Source organism: Corvus brachyrhynchos, unplaced genomic scaffold (assembly GCF_000691975.1).
Source record: "Corvus brachyrhynchos isolate BGI_N302 unplaced genomic scaffold, ASM69197v1 scaffold6, whole genome shotgun sequence".
Taxonomy (NCBI): Eukaryota; Metazoa; Chordata; class Aves; order Passeriformes; family Corvidae; genus Corvus; species Corvus brachyrhynchos.
In genome coordinates, this window is record NW_008238632.1 from 1703563 (window position 1) to 1726468 (window position 22906).

The window sequence follows — 22906 nt, forward strand, 5'->3', positions numbered from 1 at the left end:
AGTAATAACATAACCTAATTTTATTTTTTTTCTATAGAAGTCAATATTCACTGTGGCATGAGAATAAGCAGAAGTCAGGGCTCCTTCACTGTTCTGTTGGCTTGGCTCCTGGCCCACTGTGTGAGTTCTGTCCTTCCAACTGCACACACAAGGGCAGTGCCCCCATACTCAAGAGCAAGCTAGTATATAAACATCAAAAGAACAATTAAATAGAAGTATTGGTACTGAGAGCAGATCTCACATTGAAAACACTCCCCAAACTCCAAAGAGCATTAGCTGAAAACAGCTGAGTGCACTGGCTTAAGACCAAGAACAACAATGTAAAGACCCCTTTTGAAAGCTCAGTCACTTCCATGGCTGTCCTGGAATAACTTGTGTAAAGCAAAGTATAGCTGGACAGGGGGGAAACTGGCTGGCAGATGACAGATACCAGAAATGTTCCACAGTTCCCATTCAAGGAAGGGGAGAGAAACCCACATCTCTCTTTTTGTCCTCATGAGCCATTTGCCATGAACAAGACCTGTAGGTGATCCAGGTAGTCTGAGACAATTCATTAGATGCTGAAAAAAAGCCCTCTTTCTAAAGCCCAGCAATGTGATCCAAATGTGCAGAATAATTTTTATTCTTAACCCATAACTACACATTTGATTACACAGTTTTAGCAAAGGAACTTTCTTCAACTATGTTGTAGGAGACTTAAGATGCCAAAATGATTTCAAGTATTTCTTGTAGTATAAGTGTAGTTTATGTCACTATACACATTTGGCCTTCAGTTAGGCCTATGTTCACAGAATCCATATTTAAAAAAAAAAAATCAGCTATTTTGAACAATAATATGGTTATGAGGGAATTTACTTGAGGGTAAGATTTGCTTCCCTTGTAACAGTGTCCTAGAAGAGGAGAGAACTTCAGAGTTATTCCACACATTTATGTACCTAAGCCATGATGTCTGATACACTCTTCAGAAGGAGGCTGACAGGAGGGTCACAGCTTCCACTGTTGAGCAAAAATAGGCAAGTTTCCATCACACGAAGTTAACATTAAGCAGCAGTGTATACAGGCTTCCTTAATAAGAAAAAGGAGGTAGAATCCAGAAGCTCGAAGTACCATAATTTGCAGTTAAGTAGCATTAAAGAAAGAAAAAAATATTTATCTTTATTACCATCATTTTGGAGCTCCTAGAAATACAGGCTAAAGCATCTAAAATTAGTTTCACTAGGATGTTATTGGTGGAAAGACATGGGAACTTCAACTAACAGTTGCAGGATAGGCCATTTTCCTTAGGAAGCACACACCTTTTACCAAATGCTTTAGTGTAGTGTCAAAGTGTATCCATGGGATGCGTGTACCCTTTAGAAACACAACCATTCACTTTTTAAATAAGCACATCTGTATCTAAATGTGACTACGCACCTACACATCTTTTTTGTGAGAGCTGCCAGGAATTGCACCTTGCCTGACATGCTGGTGGCACCTTTCCTTCCAGCTATGTCCCTTTCTCCTAGCAGACAAAATGCTGTTGAAAGAACACTCTCTTCTGCAGTTAGTTAAGCTGTATGCTTGGCAACTCTTTGAAGAAACTGCTCTAGACTACGGAATTTGGGGAACAGATTTAAAAAACAGAGCCACACTATCAAACACCGCAATTACTGAACAGTGAATAGAGCCTGAACAACCATGCAGCAGTTAAGTATTTGATTCAGTAGCAGAGTAGGCAGTCTCATTACTCCCCAAAGTGTTATTTGAGGGAGTTCATAAGCTGCAGCCAAATCCTAGTCTTAAGGCAGCAGCCTTGTTAGCCCATGTTAAAGTACTAGCCACAAAAAAAAACCCCAAAACCCAAACAAAGAAAAAACAAAACAAAAAACCCCCAAACAAACCAAAACAAAACCAAACAACAACAACAACAAATCAACCAAAACAACAAACTGAAAAAGCCTCTCAAGCCTCCAAAGCTAGCCAATAACTTTTGGGACCAGTTCACTACTAAATAATGCAGACTTCAGAGACCACGTATCAAAGAATTGAGTGTACCACTTAACTTTTTTTTGTGATAGTCTCTCTGAGGCACAGGCTAACTGTATCATTACAGTCGCTTCTAGCTTTTGTGTTTGGAAATGCTGACTTTATACATCTTGGATAACAAACACAATCCATCATTTTAACACCTCTCCCTCTCTCTCTGACTCACAATGCATTGTTTGCAATAAAATAAATGCAGGAGAGTTTAATTCAGTGCCAGGTCCCCCCAGCATAAGAAGTGCAGCAAATTGATCGTAAGGCTGTAAAACAATCTAAACATTTACTGCCAATAGCATAAGAACAAACCCAAGGAATCTGGACCCAGTCCATCTTAGTGTCTCCAGTTCTTGTAAATGCAGCTTTGATCTCTGGGAAGCTCTGAACAGCACAAGTCAGATGAGCTACTGGCACACAAATAGACACTCTTCCAAGTAAACACACATTGCAGGCTTCTGGGAAGCCCAGGTAAGTAAACATTTCGATAAAATAACATGAAGTGTGATAAAGCAAGACTTCAAGAACAAAAATACAGTTCAAGTAGAAGTAACTCTTCTTTATAATGCCTCTCTTCCCTGTGCCAGACACTCTTGACCTATCTTCCCATTAAATCCTATGGAGCCCTGTTCTCTGATGAGTAGCAGACTGGGTATTTCAGGACTGAAGCCTTTTGTTTCTCCATACAAGTAATACCAGGCTGTGCTGGAGCAGCACTGCCTGCAGTCCTGCCAGAATGCCTCAGCCCTGACTGAGGAGAGGGATGATTCAGACCATTCATTTTATAAGTGCCTTGCTCCAAACTCCCTTTCTGCAAGTTGCCTAATCGCCTAATAATTCCCCACTTGCCAGAAAAAAAGTTTTAGAAAGTAACTACTCCATTGCAAAATTATAAAACTTTTGATAGTTCTACTATTTGGAGATATGACTAGATGTGAGAGCAGGACGTACAGACCCAGCGATAATTCAAAAGATAAACAGATCTGGGATTCAAAGGCTGATGAGAAACTTGCACCAATTTCTTCAAGGCAACGTGAAGTACTATAGCTATGCCTGTCCTTGGGAGCTTTCTCATTCTTTGAAATGGATATTGTATGGTTATTTTTTTCAAGCAAGAATTAGACCACTAATTGTTTACTTGCAAAATGCAGTTCAATTCAATAAAGCCAGAAAGATCCAGACAGGGCAATAAGTGCTTTCAGTCCATTAGCAAGAGAAGAATATCAGTGTTTTAAGTGTGGTCAGATTCACTTCTTTTTCAATTTACTTTGCTTCAGAAGAATGACAACAGGGAAAAAGTAGGCCCAGTCTTTTTAATGGTATTGCGCAAGTCTAAGCATGCATCTCCTTGCCAGACATCTTTAAAATTCCCCACACATAGCACCTCTTAGGACAAACTGAGCTCTGCACTAGCCATGAGTTACAACTCCATAGGGCAGAATTACAGTTGTGCAAAACATTTGCAGCTCTGAAAAGAGTAAACCATTCAATTGCAACTAACCCATGCAATATTCCAAATACTTCAAGGTCAGTAAGCCCTGTTTTTACCTCATACACTTCTTAAATTATCAGTTTCAACTCCTGTTCAGAGAATTCTCTTTTAAAAGACCTTTGGAAGAGGTTTCAAAAACCATGGGAAAGGAGCACACATGAACTCTAGCTTTTCCATGCTTATAAACGGAAGTACCTAAGTCGCTAGGTACTTCCTAATAGGTGGACTTCAACTGATACCATGGGACATCTTTCCAGTTGTGACAGCTGACTACAAAATTCAGTGTCCATCTATTTGTAGAATTAACTACAGCAGGTAATAGCAGGAAATAGCAGAGCTTTTTCCCCACTCTCTTAGAAGGAAAGTATTTGACACAATAGAGCAAGAACAGGATCTAGAATCACTGTCTACAAGCTTTGTGCTTCGTTTTGCCAAAGCCTGTGATGCAGTCAAAAGGGTAACCTCTTCTCACACTCCACTGGCATTAATAACCTGCTTATGTCTGTATTTGTTTAAGGACTTTTTTAAAAAAACCCTCAAAACAAACCATACCCCATCTTCTCCATAGATAAGTGTTCCTACTTTGCTTACCTGGGGGTAGAGGAATGCCTTAGCAATACTTATCTATTGTTCTTTCTCAAATAATCTATTTCAAGTATTGGAAGAGTTGTCAGTGATGCCTCACCTACATCACAGTATGAGGGTGAAGGGTAGTGCCCTACTTGCACAAGGGCAGATACAGGGACAAAAGCTTCCCTTCACATCAAAAGCACTAAGCACTTAACCACAGCACTGCTCTCTACTTTGCCACAGCAGTCAGTAGCAATCCTTGCTTGGAAAGTTCTGACACTAAGATATCCTCCAAAAGGTACCCACAAGACAGTGGAAATACAAACACCACTGATGAAAAATCTTAGCCAATAAACTTCACCAAAATCACAAACCACACTACAATATCTTAGAATGTCTTACCTGTGTAGGACAAGGAATGGAAATACTTAAAAATTTGTTATTTCCCAGGCTGACTGGGCAGTCCTGTATCTATAGCCTTTACCAAAAGATACGCGAACTGTTTAGAAGATTGTAACAACTGTTGTACATATCTACATCTCATCGAGTCTATGAATAGGCAATCCAATGCAGTAGAAGCAGAGCCAGCAAACCAGCCTGGCATGCAGTCTCCATTTCCATCTGCTTGGCCACCAGCACCACAGCACACACACACCTCTTGGTTCTACTGGCACGTGACAGGCAGAGCTCAGCGCACCATGACCATCCTGCCATGCAAGTGTCCCATTAAAACAGCCCTGCTCTGCAAGCAGCAGTGTGTGAGCAGCTCTGACCAGATACAAGCCATGCCAGCCTGGCCCAACCAGGTCACCGAGTACAGCACCAGGAAACAGCAGAAAAGGCACAACTGCCAATTAACATAAGCCGCAACGCTCCACTTACTCAGCAGCGAGCTGCATTCAACACAAATTAGCTTCTCTTTCAGTACAAAGTCCCAATTAATCTTAAAGGCATGCAGGACACCAATAGACTCCTGATTTTCCTCATTTTATTTTTCTCCCTTTAAAAAGCAAAGCATAAAACATAATCCAACATTGCACTACTTTGCAGCAGCACAAAATAAAGGTATTTAGAATGTGGCGTTAGCATTTATAATTGCATAGCAATGTGTTATGTAACAGAAGTCAGATCTCATTGGATTTTCCCATTTAAAGATTCAAGAGTGCAATAGAGAGCAAAGGTTTAAGCATATGCACACAGTGATGTCACATCTTTTAATACTTGCCAGTAGCAAAGTCTTCTCAAAAGTTTACAGGCAAAACATTTTGTTAAAAAAGTATCTCTGATATATATCTCACAAACATATATATGTTATACTACATATTAAATCCTTCTGGAGGATACAATTAATGCTGGTTTTATTTGAAGAACATTTAAGCAAAAGGAAAGTTTGACAAAAAGAAAGGGAGAAAACCCTGTGCAGAGAATGGGAAGTAGGTGCACTGTTGCTCAGCCCCAAGTAATTAGAACCTCTTTGGCTGACTCTTTTCCACAGAGTAATATTCAATAATCCCTACGCAGCATGAAATATTTGAGTCAGATGGGAAAGCTCTCATTATAATCACTACTGTCAGGATGTTCTGCAAAAACAAGTTCCCTCTCCCCAGAGACAGAAACAGGTATTGTTCCTGTAAATGCTACTAGACATTATATTTTCTCTGTAAGTCACAAGAATTTTTATGCTAAAAGGCAGTCTTTGAAGCACAGGTCTCAGACAGACTGTTAATCAATAACTGGTTGTCTTTCAATAACCAGTCTCAGAAGACAGAAGCTTTAAAACTAAAAAACAAGCTTTCCTCAAGTGAAGAGCATGCCCCAGTTTTTATAAATATACTGCTATGCCATCTGGAGAAAAAATTTTCATGAGGACACGTAGTGACAGTACAAGGGGGAATTGGCTTCAAACTGAAGGAGGGTAGCTTTAGATTAGATGTTAGAAAGGATTTCCTCACTGTGAGGGTGGTGAGGCACTACAGCAGGCTGCCCATAGGAGTTGTGGATGCCCCATCTCTGGAAGTGCTTAAGGCCAGTTTGGATGGGCCTCTGAGCAACCCAGTCTAAGGAAGGTGTCCCTGCCCACAGCAGGGGGGTGAGAACTACATGATCTTTAAAGCTCCTTCCAACCCAAACCATTCTGTGATTCTCCTGACTTTTGCAATTCTCGCTCACTCCCAGCCAGTGTACACACTACATCAGTCCACCAAAGTGAGGTCAGGTTGGATAGTCTGTGCAGAGAATTTGCTGTGAGGATGGCAAAAGTCTTTCAAAAGAAAGCAAATTACTCCCCCTCTCCTCAGACACACATTGCAACAGGTTTTATAACCACAGATAAAAACTCAAAATCTTACTTTTGTTAAAGGTATTGGATTCTGCTTACCCCACAGAACATCCCATTTATAAGCACGCAGTAACTCTACCAACACACTTTGTTTTAAGAAATATCTTGGCTCACTTTAAGGACTGATAAAACATGTTACCAACACCAGAAATGCAGAAGAGAACCTTCTCATGAAATTGCTCCCTATCTTATTTCTTCCTAAAGCTATGTTAGCTTATATAATTTCAAAAGCAGAGTGCTTATGTGACTCTTTGGATGAAGTGTGTCAAATCACTCTCCTCGGAGGCATGAAAAGGGCATACAAAAGTGAATGGCAATAGGGAACATAACCTCTCTCCCTAACACAGACTCCCTTCCTTCCGAAAGCTCCTGGGAACTTACCAGGTCAGGTTTACAAACCCATATTGCTGTTTCACCTACTTAAAAAATAAAACAAAAGAAAACCAACCACACCCCCCCACACCTCTCCCGCAACAAAGCCAGAAACACAGAAGAGGCCAAGGGCATCTTAAGAGTATCCCTGCCCAAGAACTCTACTGAAAACTGGCTGGCAGAATTCAACATCAGCAAACCCTCTTGCCTTCATGTGTAGAAAAAAAAAGCAGCTTCAGTTTAACCATCTGGGACTAGATTTTAGTGATAAGAGCTTGCTACTGGCAATTATCTAGATACTTTTGAAAAGAAATCCTAGGACAAGTGTAAGAAAAGTCCATAATCCAAGCCTGGAGTACAAAGAAAGACCAAACAGCAGCACTTTCTCAGAGTGGTAGCTAAATCTTTACCGAGATTAGTTAAGAGTTCCCTTAAAGGAAACTGCTAGTGGCAGCAAAACACACGGAACTGTTTACAACCAGGCAATAGGAGGGCCTGTTTGCAGAGTTAAAATGAGCAGAAATCACCTCTGCAAATCTTGGGGTCAGAAGCCTTTTCAGAACTGCAACACAATTATCATGGAGATGCTGTCTTCACTTCTCAGGAAAGGGAGATCAAACCATCATACTATCACCTTAAATATTTCACTTCTGGAAGGTTGCTCATCATGCAGATGCCACAAACATGTGAAATCTGGAAATAATTTTTTAAAAGCCTAACCAAAAAAGGAGGCATCCACAAGCATCTCTGTGCTGTGAGCAGCACAGTCTGCACAGTACTGCTTTCCTTTGTGCCGCATCAGTTATTGACTACAAAGACTTAAGTTGAACACACTGTAGTGAAAAGCCAGACTATGCTGCATGCAGCCTTCAGTGACACTGAGTATGTGAGGTACAGTTTACAGCAGCAATCCACCTAACTCACAGGGATGGTGAGGCTCACAGAAATTCCCTGGACACAAACTATGACAATTTTGTTCCCTAAAATTGAGAATAACTGGGTAGAGAAAAATACTAGCACAGAAGTAGATCAATACATTACAGAATAATTCAGAACAAACCAGACTGGAAGTGTAAGAACATACCAAAACACTGATAACCCAGGCACAACAAGCGCAAACTGCTTGGTCTGCAGCCTGATTTTATTGCCAATACCTCACTCAGCAGCTGGTTATTGCTGTCCTTTTCTGGTTTACAGACTGCAACTGCCATCTGTTTTTTTTCTTTACCTCTTATTTTGCAGTTCAGACTGCAAGTAAATACATCACTACCATAGTTAGGTGGCTAGAGAAGGTTGTATTTTAAAAAAAACAACAGAAAACCCCCTACTTTTTCTTCCTTTGCTGCAGAGAATAAGAGTGAGGTAAACATGTTTTCATTTTTCTAGTGAAAGGGAATGCACATGAAAAGGGGAAGTAACATTATCTACAATTTGTATGGATCGCATGTCCAAGATGGGGTGTACATTCCTCAGTGAAAGCATTGTTACAATTTCGAAGGAATGACAGGAAAGAAACCTTCTTTCATCGGATTGTTCTCCATCACACTGCCACTATAAACTAGTGCAAACTCCACTGACATGACATCTCTGTCTTCAGAAACAGCTCAAATGTGTTCGGTGTGATTTGTGGTGTCTTAGCACACAGGCCAAAATTCAGTACTGTAATTTTCACCTGTGCATTTAGTCAGCGTACAGGCAATGAGGAAATTGACTAGGAAAAAAGGAAAAAAACCCAAAGCTAGAACCGGCTGTGTAAAAGAATGACTCCTCATGTCAAGGGCGGGTAACTGGATAAACCTGCATTTCCAAAAGAGCTTTCAGAAAAGCTTCCTGAAGCAGAATTGAGAAACAAGATAGCTTTGTACACTAAGATACAACAGTATGAATCAAGTTCTGTCAGCACTTCTACAATAAGCCTTGCCTGTGCAGGAGTTTAAAATGAAGCTGAAAAAGATCAGGAATTCAAGAATGAAAAAAACTCCACCCAAGTCTCTTCAGCACATTTAACAAAAGGTTTTAGACTGTTATGAGACTTTATGTGAAGGACCTTTAACTGGACTTTCAACTGGTCAGACTGTCTGCCTAGGACATCAGCACTACAACTGCTATTCCCAGCAATCAAATCAGAACTCAGGCATCCTACAGAAAACTTAGTTTTGAAAGTGTTACTTCCTCAATCCTTTTCCTTATTGACTTCCAGGAGAAAGACAATAAAAATTCTTCCTAACATTTTCTGTGTCATTGACTATCCTCAGATCTTTCAGGGAGCATCCCTGTTCTTGATTAGGAAAGAGAGCACATTTTTAGCACAGCATACCATGCCATACAAGGTGGGTATGGCACTGTGCTGCAGCAAAGCTCTTCCAAAGATGAAATTCCACCAGCTGGAGTATTTCCTGCAGGAGTGTGCAGTGGCACCAGCCTCATTCTATTACCCTCCAATGCTACACAAAAAGCCAGCAGCAGATCACAGAAGAAGTCTGTGAGCAGCTGTGCCTGGTATGCCAGATTGTAGAAGGACAGTTGTTCCTATGTCAGCTTCACATATGAGAGGAAGACCCAGAAGAATGTTGGCTGTGAAAATAAATCAATAAATAAATCAATCAACCTCTCTGTGAAGACTAGGCCAATTAGGAGGCATGACTGGAGGCTCAGACTGTAGTGGTATTAAACAAAAGAAATAAAGACTGATGAGCAACCAAACTACAAATTTAGACTCTTAAGTACATTGAGTCCCTTCTGGGAACTCCAGTACCTTGACCATTTCTCCTGGATTGTTGAGGGGTTTGGGTAACTCTCAGAACAGGAGGCAAAGAGTCAGTTTGCCTAGGAGTTAAATGCACTATAGATCTGGCCTCTAACATGCACTATTGAAGACACTTACTGAGATTAGAGACCAGTTGAAAATCCATAACTGTGGCTTCTAACTGGAAACTCCTGCTTTCCCTGAAGCCATCTCTACAGACACTAGTACCAGAAGAGTGCTTCATCTAACTGAATTTTTATTCCTGTGTGATAGCCTTCCACTGGAAGATCTCTATAATTTGGAATCTCTGCTACTTGCCACATTTACATCTCAGCAGATACCTGTGCTTGATTTGTTCCAGCTCTTAATTCCAAACCCAGTTTCCTCTTGTTGACAAGTGCACAGGTAAACTGTATAAAAAACGTGCAGAAATACACCTAATCTCTAAGACAACTGTGTTTCCTCCAGAGAGCTGAAGGGCAAAACTAGGCTTCAACAGATCTGAAACAACTGGATGAAAATCTATTTGTCCAGAAAAAAGGGAACAAAAACTTCAACAGACATTAAAAGACAATCTTGTACCATCATCCCATTGAAGCTACAGAAGGTATTTATCTAATTCAAAACTACCCAAGAGTTCCCCAGCACAAACACACAGAGTACAGCTACAGGCCTGTGTCAGTACTGACAGAGAGCAGTTCAATTTTCCACTGGTATAGCCTGCTCCAAACCCCTTGTCTCCTCCACTGCTGCAGGGACACAATTCTACTTTCTGGAGAAACCTGCATCCAGGTTAAGCTGCAGTGACCTGCCTTCTGGAATTTTGTTTGCTCTAGCCATTATCAGCAAGTTAATCATTTAAAGGAGAAAGTGAACCTAGCATTCAAGTGGTTCTCCTCTGAAACTGCCAGCATAAAAAGAAAATTTATACCATCTGCATGCTATCCCAAGTCATTCCTCTTGACTTGAACTTACTAAGCAGTTATGGCTACATCTATACACTAAGATAGGGCTTGGGACAATTTAGCTATTCAATGGTTCTCATAGTCAGACCTATAAACCAATGAGAGTTTTATGCAGAATTTGGTAAAAGTGATTCTACTCCACTGAAAAAAAAAAATTTACTTCAAGCAACAAGACCTCAAAGTCCAAGTTCTAGAACACTCCCTAATGTAATTTCTGATATTTTATCTGCATTTTTATTTGCTTATTAACCATGGCCCCTTAGTCTCTCTTACATTCATTATACAAATCTGACCCACACACATCAGCATCCACTCATGCTTTAACTCAGTGTATCTAAAACTCATGCGTTTCAAGTATTGCTTGGCTGCAAAAGCAGTGCACTGTGAGATGCACCTTCAGTGACTGAAGGCAGTTCATTAAAACAGAGCAAATTGCATCAGCCATTGTGGCATTTGTTCTGGCATATTACTGTTGTGGCCTGAGGTTGGGTAGACTAGATTAAATAATATCATCACATGTCTCACCAAACAAACAAAAAATCCCACAGCCACAAATCACTTTGGAAGAGACTTCTGATAATACCACAAGACCCTTTTGAGATGCTTTCATTCTCTCTTAATTCTCAAATAACAGAAAAACAAGATCTCCAGTTGTAAAGTACAGATTGAATTTAAAGAAGAAAGAAAAAAAATTTAAAAGGCACAAAAATTACTCTGTAGGTAGGTGAGAAAGCAAAGAATGCGCATGTGAGCTTGTGTAGGAAGAAAAATTATGCACTCCCACTGAATCAGCTGATCCTAGTAATACATAGAGCTCCATCACCACTCATGGCCAGAAGCAACTCTCTAGGCCAGTGCTCATTAATTTCTCTGCAGTTCAACATGACAAGCAAAAGCTTTTCCCTTAAAAATAAATCCAGACTGCTACGTACTCAGGTACAAAGCCAACTTAGGAGTGAACAGATACAGCAGTTCCTGAGCAAGCTTTGCAAACAGCAGCAAGAGCACCAAGACTCTTGACAAAAAACACAATCACAAAAACATCAGGGGATCAAACTGCAACATATTTCTTTTAAACACATGTGCTTAGCTATTGCCTCAATTTTTCACTGCAAAATAAAACATGGTACTACCTAGGCATGTGTAATGCAGTACAATAGGACACAGAAATCCATTTCTTCTTGCTGTCAACTTATTTCAAAGGCATGTTACTGTATAAAGTCCTCAAAAGAGTATTATTTGCATATTTTCAGGGAAAAAAGAATGCAACAAGACCTCAGAGAATTTAAAGATTCTTGGACAGATCTATCACTTTCCAGGTTGCTCTCTTTCCTATAGGAAATGGCTATGAACCTACATTCCCTTTACATGTATTTTCCACACAGATTCATATACCAAATTCCAGGTTTTTAAAGTTACAACTCTTACAGAGGTAATAGTGAATAAGGAAAAACTCCACTGCTTGCTATCAATCTTTCATGAGTGGTGTTTCTCATACAAAGCTTTCCTGAGAGTTATCTGTAAAAAACTGAACACCAATCCTTTTGCAACTTCAACAAGCACCCTATCCTGCAAGGACAGTAGTCAAATATTGCATCCCGTTCTCACCAGGACAGTTCTGCTGAACACTGTATTATCATTCAGATCTTGGTTGAAATAACCCCGTTTACTTACAAAAGTTATTTTTCAAAATTCAGCCTTTCCTTAAAAGGGATTATCCTCAGTTCACATGTCAAGTTAAACTGAATGCACTTTAACAACTAATTTAAACTTTCAAGACTGTCAACATCCCACTTTTTTCTTTTACTTCTGCCATCGATGTACTCAATGTCAAGTATGGTCCCTGAGCACATGAATACACCACAGGCTGTTTCACCTCCAAAAAGTAGTCATCAAAATAACTGAACACAATCCTCCAGAATCAGCAGTGGAAGCCTCTTCTCACAGAGCTGAGCTAGAAGTGTAAGATAATTCTTACCCAGCACAGATAAGCACTGCAAGGAATCCCAGCACACACTTTGATGAACAGGCTGTGTTACAACACAAGCCAAGTCCTCAGACCTTGGGCTTTCACTCTGAAAGCTAGAGGGACTGAACAAATCAGATTTGCTCCACTGGTCTGCAGACATATTCCCTGCTATCCCCTAGACTTCCACACAGTCTCTTTGCTTTACTGCTAATAAATTACTTCATGCTAGGATCTCTTTGTCATGGTTACAAATGGGATGTTTCCTGCTACCTGGCATCTACAGCTGTGAATGGGGAAACCCTACAAACAGAGGCAGCAGTACCCTGAAGAAAACACAAGTTCCTTTTGTACCCCCAACAGCTGCACTGTAGGAAAAGAATATAGGGCTTTCTAAAGAATGTACCTCCCAGATACTTTGGGAGTTGTTTTTAGACCTCATTGCAGTCTACAAATGCCTTGTAAGGGGAAGAGGAGGGGCAGACACTGATCTCCTATCCCTGGTGACCAGGGATAGGACCTGAGGGAATGGCCTGAAGTTGTGCCAGGGCAGGTTTAGGTTAGAACCAGAAAAAGGTTCTTCACCCAGAGGGTGGTTGGGCACTGGAACATACTCCCCAGGAAAGTGGTCACAGCACCAAACCTGACAGAGTCCAAGAAATGTTTGGGCACATGGTGTGATTCTCAGGGATGGTCCTGTGACAAGCCAGGAGTTGGACCAATGACTCTTGTGGGTCCCTTCCATCTCAGCTTCTGTGATTCTGTAAATAAATGTCCAGAAGAACCACAGATACTTTTGGACCCCTCATCTCCTGGCCTTGGCTAGCAGAAAGAAGGTGCAGAGAAACATTAGCAGAACCCACTGGAATGTGCAGGATGCCAAACCACATTGTCTGGGTTCTCACCCCTGCCCCTTTACACAACCAGCATCATAATGAGAATTGGTACCTTTCCTTCGTTCCACGCCCTCTTTCCACTCACTTTGCCTCAAATGCAGATGGGCAGGATAAGGCTACATATTGTCACAAAAACCTCCAGTACTTGATTTTGGTGTTCAGCCTTTAACAGTTGCTAACTGTTTTGCCCCAAACGAACTGGAGGTCAGCCTTCTGACTAGTATCAGGAGGCCCCACTGAGAACCACCATCCCAGGCAGTTTTGCTGGTTTAAAGTGTGGTGAAAGCCAGAGACTCAGCTGTCATTCTGGATCCTGCCTGAGGCACAGACTCTGCAGCGTGGGATAAAATTACACTTCCACACCCCATGCAATACCTGTTTTGTAAGTATACAGTTTCAGTTTCCAGGACTATCAGTTTAATGCCCTTGAAGATGCCAAGTTCCCTTTTCTTTCAGGTATCTGAAGTTTGCTTTAGCTATAGACACACAGTAACAGACAACAACTGAACTAAAAGTTAGACAATCTGAGTTTAAAAAGAAATACGTATTTCACTAATACATGCAGAACATGGAGTCTAAACACCCAAACAGTCATGAATATTTCACTAATACATGCAAAAGAACATGGAGTCTAAACACCCAAACAGTCATGATAGAAGAAATCTCCTCCATCTCTCTGGAAGGACAAACCTTTCATATGAATAAGCAATATGCACAAACATTACCAGCCACACAACAGTGGCAAGATCTGCTGGTGATCACTGACATCACTGTCATTCACGAAAGGACTGAAAAAAGCCCTTCTCTTGTTTTCAAGATGACAAAGAATCAGTGCTACTGTTCAGACAGCTAAGACATGTATGTCTAGCTTTGTATTAGGAATACTCAATCAGCAGATTAGAGGTACCCTCCCCCTTGATCAGTTTTAAATAAGCAGGATGGTGAAGGACTCCATTGCTGAGACTTTTCATTAATTTTTCATAAATGTCAAAATTATTTCAGTTATTAAGTATTCAAATCCATAATCCAGAAGCATGAGCATTACTTTTCCAGCCTTGTCAAATGAGAGTTTTAGAAACACATTATCAACAGTTGAGAAAGTCTTCCTTCTAAGAAGAAGGAGAGGAGGCATCACTTAAAAATTTCATAAAATTGAGTAAGGTTTTAAGACTACATCCAAGGCACACAGAATTAACAGAGCAGAGGAGGGAAATCCTGAAGCTTTTTGAATTGTTTGTGCCTGAATTCAAGGAATGTCTGAAGCTGAAGTTCACGCACATAGGATGGATACCTGTAATTAAACACTAATCTACTCAGTTATACCTTTGTGATTTACGTACAGAACCACATAAACACACTCTCTTCAGTCACAGAAACAATATCTGTTTTACTGCACAAGCTTTAAGGAAACACTGAGGCTGTTAAGTTCCTGTTTTTTCTGGTTTCTGTGTGAATATAGCTACAGAACTTCTGGAAAGCTGGTAACTAAACCAAAAACCAATGCAAGTGCAAAATAAGCTTCTGTAAACCAATAGAAATTGTATTTGAAGAGTGCACTATGTAGCAAAACTTCTGTATGTTATAACAAGAAAGGAGAATAAATACTGTTAATAAAGGTAAAAAAGGATATTCAAAGTAATTTTTATTTGCACTCTTCTACTACACAACAGGATCTCGAGACCCTGCAATAGTGGATGCCATACAGATATATCACAAAAATGCAGGCCCCGTCCCAAAGCCAAGAGGAGGAAAGGAAGTTAAAATATTTGTTGAAAAAACAGTGAATACAGTTCGCATCAAAGGAAAGGAAGTATCAGGAGCACATGTCTATAAAGGTCACTGCAGGCTTTTAATACCTCCAACTGAAAAGAAAAATCCTTAACATTGTCATTATTTGTTTACACTGGAGAAGCAAACTCATTGCCTACCAGACTTCTCCAATTTCAATGCAGACAGCCAGACAAGCAAAGGAATGGCTGATACCAAAATCGATTTAAAGAAAACCTCACAGATGCCAGCAACTAAGACCCACATTAATATTTGTTTCCCAGATCACAAAAACAGCTCTCATAAAAAGTCTAATCAAGCCTTAGTACTCTGACAAGACCTGAACTATGAAAATATTGTTTATTTTAAACCTTGCAATGATATTCAAATACCCTTAATGGAGGAAGGAATTTCTTTACTTTGGCGTATCGGATCCATTAAAGGCCTCTTGGGCTTTGTACTGCTGTACCAAGGCAAGTCCAGCATGATAACAGAAACTGCAGATGAAGAAAACATTTAGCCTGTCTCCCACAAAAAATGACACTGACTTAGAATGTGCTAGAGAGACAAAAAATAAAAAAGAAACATCTCAGCAGCTTCAGGTGCTTGCTGAGCAAAAATGGCAGGTAAAGAACTAAGACAAGGCAAACCCTGTAAAGTAGCAAGAGAACAACAAACACTGAAGATCCACGAAAGCCCCACGTGGGTCCATCACCCAGACAGAACTGCACTGGAGTGACCTTACTTGGTACCAGGTGAGAAGAACAGCACCCTGGGTACATGCATTCTCCATTACCAGGCATTCCAGCCTAACCCACCTAATGACTGATAACATTCAAATAGATAAACGTAGCTATTTACCTACATGTATCACTGTGCAAACGGCGTTCTGGTCTAGGGACACTATGAGCTATTTTAAGTATTTAGTAAAATGAAAAGCAAAATAATATAGTTTCAGAATATTTTGTACCATTTCCTATATTATTTCTCACCAGGAGCAGTCAAGGTAAGCTGACAAATTTTTATCTTCTTAAAACCATGTGCACTTGTTCGCTTGCTAGCTGTGCTACTGTGCACATTCATCTACTTACATTTCACAGCAAGAAGAGAAAATAAAGGAATAATCAAAAATCAAATCTTGGTTAAAGCAGGGGAGACAAAGGATAAGCACATCTGTATAACTCCTGCAAGTAGAAAAGAGTAGTTAAGTCAACAAACTGTTGGGAAACTAGCAGGGCCATTGAACAAAACCAGGAAAATTATTGATTTTTAGCTTTATGGACTGTTGACTCTGGAAGCCATCCAGCAGGTGATAAAGGAAAGTAGTATGCTTCTTAAAACATCAAGAACTCAATAACCTTACACTAGAGTTTGGATCTCCATTTATATGCGCAGTTTCAAATACACAGAAGAGCAGGTAACTATGTACACAAGACCCTAACACAATAGGCACATTAACAATGACTAGCAATATACATTTTATCATGAAGCTCTAACCAGTTAGGTTTTTTGCCATTCTGAGAAAAAAAAAGTACAAGCAAACTCAAAAAAACCCCAACAAACAAAACTTGAGTTCTGAATTTGTTTGTGAAAGCTACCAAGCTACCTTTTTTTTTCTTCAGAAAAAGAAAATAATCAATTAGCTGTAAATTATTCAGCTCTAATTAATACACATAGTATAAATTGGCTATTTAAATGCTTTCTAGCCTCTCCTGTTACACGGTAGAATAGTGACAACAGAAATTTAAAACAGTGTCTTGAGGCTACAAACTAACATTTGTTTTGTAAACAAAAACTGATACAATCCATCCCATCCCTCCCCCCCCCACCCCCCCAAAAGGGGTGCTCATACACATAGAATCACTTGAGCACCAAGAAAAAGAATAAAAATTCCAGTCACAATTCTAAGTAGCAGAATCCCTGCCAGAGCAAGAGAATTTAAACACTAGGATCCATGTGGGAAACAGGAATTACATGATACAGGACAGACAGTGGGTACACAGGCTTGACAGACCTGCTATAAATCAGTGGCCATCAGCATCCCTCTGCCACCACTGCTTACCTACCTTAAGCACCATAAATATTTTTCTTTAACAATTTGTTGGTTTTGTGTTTGGGTTCTCTGTTTGTTTTGTTGTCAGACTTGTATAAGTCAGCATTTTCGAACAATGTATTTTTCTATACTCTGCCAAAGGCACAGTGCCCCTCCCGCACACGAAAGGAAGTATAGACAGTTTCACATTGTCTTTGGCAAAGCTGTCTTCTATAGCAGGCAGGCATTGCATTCTGTACTCTCCAAGCCTACAACCACCTTGTTTTTAACAGTTATTTATCCAGACTGTAAACAGAAATCAAAGCAAACACACAGAAACTCACGGATATATTTCTGGTGCAGGACCCTTATCCCTACCAGAAGATACGTGATTAATAACTAAAAAGTGGTTTTTTCTTCATAGCCAAAGCAGCTGATTGCATAACAAGCCAGGGGATTTAAATACACCTATCATGCACAGCACATTTGTGAGTGCCAACATGAACTGCCAAGCTGCACCAGTCACTTACAGACGCTCTGTAGCACACAGAAGAGCTACTAAAATACTGCTGTGCCTGCTGTGCAGCACATCCCACATGCAGCCCTGATCACACTGCAGAACAGCAACGTACCTTTCAGTCTTTTGGAATTCCCATTTTTTTGCTGCTCATCCTCTTCATTAATGGTGAATAAACCTGGGGGACTTGGCCTGGGACTTTTCTTCAGTCTCTCTTGTCGGAGGGCAGTAGTTGAACCAGGCATGTTGCTGTTGCCTCTTGCTTATTAAAAAAAAGTAAGAAACTCCAGCCCCTGATTAGCCGCTAGCTGCAACGCTGTCTGTTCATTTGAGCACTTGTAACAGATCCCCTATGGATAAGCAGTATGCAAACAGCTGACAAATAACAACATCCAGTCGGCAGCAAAAGGCTTGCAGTCAGTCGTTCCCTCCTTTGAAGAAAAGCCCTAATTAAAGGCACATTGCTTTGGATGCTGCTCTTTGCTGTTAACCTGCTCAATCAGACCCCAGCTCCAGGTTCCTTGCGGCAGCACCTTCTTCCCTGCAACCCTCTTCCAGCTACAGCACACTAAAATATTCAGCACGCAATACAAGAGGAGAAAATATGATACGCCGCTGTTAACAGTTGCCCTGACAACACTGACACATCCTAATCAAAGGAGGGTCTATGAGTGCTGTCTCCTCAGCTGCAGCAAGCCGGCCCTGGGAATGCTGTGTCCTGCACGCTCATGGAGAGCTGGAAGCACCTCGGCAGCAGGGGCTGCTCCTTCCTCCTTGCATGGCAGCAGGAGAATGGAGCTGTGGTTGCACAAGCAGATGAGCACTGAGTGAAAAGAAGCCTGGAAGGCTCCAGGCATGAACCTGCTTTTTGCTCAGCTGCTCTGCTTATTCATGTTTAGAAATTTCAGCCTAACCTAAAATAATGAGGATGAGTCCTCTTCTATATTTGCATGTCTTGGGTGTCATGTGTGCCACCACCTCCCCACCCCCCTTAATCACCTTCCTATGCAGTACATACCTTTTGCATTAGGAATGCATACACCCACAATTACAGGCGGGTGTTGGAACTTTCTTTTCCACATGTGAAAACGCGAAAATGAGAATTTCTAGCTTGCGTGGACAACATGGGGCAACAAAATTCTGAATATTCTGTACCACACCATTAGTTTTACAGTTCCAACTATTAACATACATTTTGCAAAATGAGCAAAGTCCAAACAGCCTGGGGAAGTTTTAATTAATTGATTTCCCTCACATGCTGGCATTCTGGATTTTCTTTAGCCATTTACAACAGAATGCTTGCTCACAAGTTTTGCAATCTGAATGTTCCATCCTTCACGGCTGCAAATGCCACTACGTAACATGCTGGATGTTTCAGCTGAGAGACTCTTTAATCGTCATCCACTTCCACCTCAATTCAGTGTGTGCTCACCATTTCAAAATGCTACTAAAGAAAAACTGCCAGCTAGAATCACTCTATAATTGTAAAAGTATAATACTTTATTACTTTTCCTCACTTCAGGGTTGTTTTGTTTTGGTTGGTTTTTTGTTTTGTGGGTTTTTGGGGTTTTTTAAGAGAATCTTGATGTAACCTGATCAGCCACCACAAGATGGCACAAACATTAGCTGACAAGTCTGTAGGTGGCTCATTGAAAACTCTGAGTTATACGGATGTATATGATGGATGGTATATGATCACCTCAATGACACGGGTAACAATACTGAAGAAGGGTCAGAGTTTATGACACAAACTATGTTGACTATCACGGTGGCCTGGGATGCTCTTTACAGAGGAGTCCTGGATCATGCTCAGCTGGCAGGATAGCTCTGTTCTTGCACATCTCAGGCTCATGAGCCAGGAACACAGTGGATGGAGAAGAACACAGCACCACCTGAAGGCTCAGCTGCACTGCTCTTCCTTCTCCAGCTCAGGCACAAAACACCCAACCAAACCAGAAGCATTTTGCAGGAGGGCACCATTTCTCACCGTGCCCAGAGCCCGCCTCTAGTATGTATTTCCTCCTGGCTACATCCTGCTTCTTGGCTACACCTTGGACTCTGGGCGTACACGGCAGCTGTACATGATGACATCTGTCTACTGTTAGAGACACTTTGTACTACAGGGTGTGGACAGAAGAGTAAGGAAAAAAGCTCTAACGCAAGCTATTCTTTGGCTCAGCAATTTGCCTTCTGGCATTTGTACGGGCACTTCTACTTTATTCCATAAAGAGAAACAGCTTCATTCCTCCACCTAATGCCCATCCACCTAATGCCTCCCACAAACACTACATAACAGTAGACGCATTGCCACAGAAAGTGGACAGTAGTTAGTACCACCATTACTTTTCGTATGTGCCAAGACCTGCCAACAGAACAAAAGTAACAGAAAACAATAAGTATATGGTAACTTCATTAAATATTGCTCCACCCCGTTTCACTGCTTTAAGTCACTAAGTAAGGATTCCTACCCTTTTAAAAATGATGTTTAATCATCTTTGATTGCTAGACTCCTTAAATAGGCATTTCAAAAAATATAAGTATATAACACACAAAAATACACCTGAATGGAGTGGCTTCCCAGCTTACAGGTATGTTGACTGTTTCAGCATCTCCATTTCCTATTATTGAAGGAGTCATGCAGAACAGCTACAGGACTGAGGATGACTCCCTTGGTCCTTGCAGGATCTCCTGCACCCACCCATAAAAGTGACTTGCCCTCTGTACAAAATGCAGTAATAACCGAGTTTGGTGAAGACTGATTTGGGCAATAACACACAGGCAACTGAGGTGTTGGTACATATTTCTTCCTGTTGTCTTACTAATGCAGAGGTGACAGAGGAAAAGTGTCAATATCACATTCAGCTTACACAGCAAGATTTTATTTCAAGGTCCCTGTGGTTAAAAACTATGCCAGCTCACACCATGTTTCCAAATGCCAAACAAAATGTGACCTTTTACCTACAGCAGACACCTATTATAATAAAAAATACCCCATAACTTTAGGCACTTGGGGATTTTTTTTTTTTGTGAAAAACATTCCTAAAAACACTATTAAGCATACATTAAAGGTACCAATACTGCATAAAAAAAGACTGTACTGACAACCCCTCCTTCCTCAATCCACTGGTTTAGGGCAGAAAAAGAAGTTCCTGAAGTATCCCTATCAGGGAAGCTTTTCTTATTTCAGCTTTGTCTCATCTACATGGGAGCTTCTATACGAAAACTGGGATGAAAGCAACATTTCCTTGAGGGAACGAAGGGGTGGATAATTTTAGTAACAAGGCTGTTAAACTCTTCAAAAAAAAAAGACAAAACAAAAGGAACAATTTTCTTACATAACCCCTACTATTGATTTTTTTCCCCCTCTAATCATTAGTCATCATATGTATAAAACCAATCACAGCTGAGCTCTCTTACTGATGGAGTGAGATTCTCTCAGTGGATGGAGTGAGGGCAACTGCATATCTTGAGGGCAGTGGGTCATTTTGGGGTTTTCGTTTTTACAACACCTGCAAACTCATTATCAGACAAACCACTACACTTAAACACACCCACTTGCATCCACTGGATTCTATAGGTATAATTACCAGCACAAAACATCATCTGATAGGCAAGTCTTGAACAGCAGCTTGAACAAGGACTATTAGGACAATTATAGCATGATATGGGAAATGTAAATATTTACGACAACATGCTGAGTGATGTTTCTGCTTTACCATCACATATTAAGACTTGATACCTTTACCCATGAAATGAAAAGGAAGTTGAAGCCAGTCACTTGAACTCTAGATTTGCTATCCTCTCTCACTGACAGGATTGTTTCATCCCCTGTAAACTATCCAAACTGTACATCAAGCTATTACTGTGATTTAGAGTATAATGAGTTGCACGTAAATTTACATTCCACAGCCACTGCCCTGTGAAAGGTTCCCCTCAACTTACATGTGTTTTGTATCAAGAAATAGATCAAGAAAATATATTATTTTAGCATACATTCCTTTACAGATTGCCACTATTTCATTGTTATTTCTGATTTTCTTCTAACTGAGGGGTTCAGGGCAAGGTAAGTATATATCTTATATACTTAGGATAAGAAATGATATAGAATTTTGCATCTACAGTCATTTTTTCCCTGCATGAAACAATAGGGTTCCACTGGGAACTATGTTCCAAATGTTTCTTTCTTGGGAAAAAAAGATCAGGAAAATTCAGTTAAAACCTCCCATCCTGCAAAAACGTTACAACAAAAAATTTTCAACATACCTACTCATCAAAACACACAATCATATTTTGTATAGACATTTTCAACATTAATCATCTATGTCAAAAACTTTTTCTAAGAACTCATTTAAAAATACGTAATACAGGCAGTGCTAGATCATACAGTATCTCAAATTTGAAGGGATCCATAAAGATCATTAACTCCAACTCCCTATTCCTCACAGGACTATGTTGGAATACACATACACAAGCTAAAATTCAAACTCAATCTATTCTTAGTTTTCTTCGGGAGTCAGATGTCTGTTTACTTTCTACTTCACTAGGTTTTAAATCAGGAAGTCAGGCCTAAAAGATGGAAATAATAGGGCCTTTTTTTTTTTCCTCCTCGTATGAGAAAACAGCTATTTACCCAGCATCAGAGGACTGGAAAACTCCTTTTCAATGGCATGTAAATCTAAGACAAAACAAACTAGCCTTAAAAAGACAGGCAGGATTCATCCCTACACCTGGTTTTGTGTTTTTTTACAGTTAACTTGGAAATAACAAATATAGCCACTGTATCAGAAAAAACCACTTGCTTCCATTAAGTCAACCACTGTCTCAAACACCTAATTTTTTCCACTGCTGCTCTCTATTTTCTCTTCCTTCTACCTCTTATTTTCCAAAAAAGACACATAATAACCTTGTCTTTACAGAGGTTTCTAAGTTTCTCTTGAAAGATATCTGTAAGGCCTCACTTTTATATACAAGACAATAAAGGCTCAGCCAATTCTTTTACTGCAGTAACTGAATTTTTTTAAACAACTTCAGTATACAAACATCTGATATAATAAAGGATTTCTTCTTTTCACCTTCTTGGAAAAAAAACAAAATGTCCCTTGAATTAATCAGTAAGAACATAAAATGCTAGAGAATAATAAGGGAAATCTTCTTCCCAGTTTGCTGTCCCTCTGACGTGTGACAGTGCCACACACTGGACTAAGGGCTGTTAAGAGCTCCTCAGAAGTG

The 22906-nt window shown here is 40.3% G+C and overlaps 1 protein-coding gene across 9 annotated transcripts in view; it reads right to left on the reverse strand.

The window, feature by feature from the left end:
* Positions 1-22906, reverse strand: part of MAP7 (microtubule associated protein 7) — a 108053-nt gene that overhangs the window by 82282 nt on the left and 2865 nt on the right. Inside the window, exon 1 of one of the 9 annotated variants that reach the window (XM_017737221.1) lies at positions 17793-18513. The exons of 5 other annotated variants lie outside the window; for them this stretch is intronic. In XM_017737221.1, the coding sequence (XP_017592710.1) occupies positions 17793-17922 (130 nt within the window). In that variant the 5' untranslated portion in view covers positions 17923-18513. Of the gene's footprint in view, positions 1-17792; positions 18523-22906 lie in introns of those variants that run through there. 3 more of the 9 variants (XM_017737212.1, XM_017737218.1, XM_017737216.1) reach the window with 3 other exon arrangements.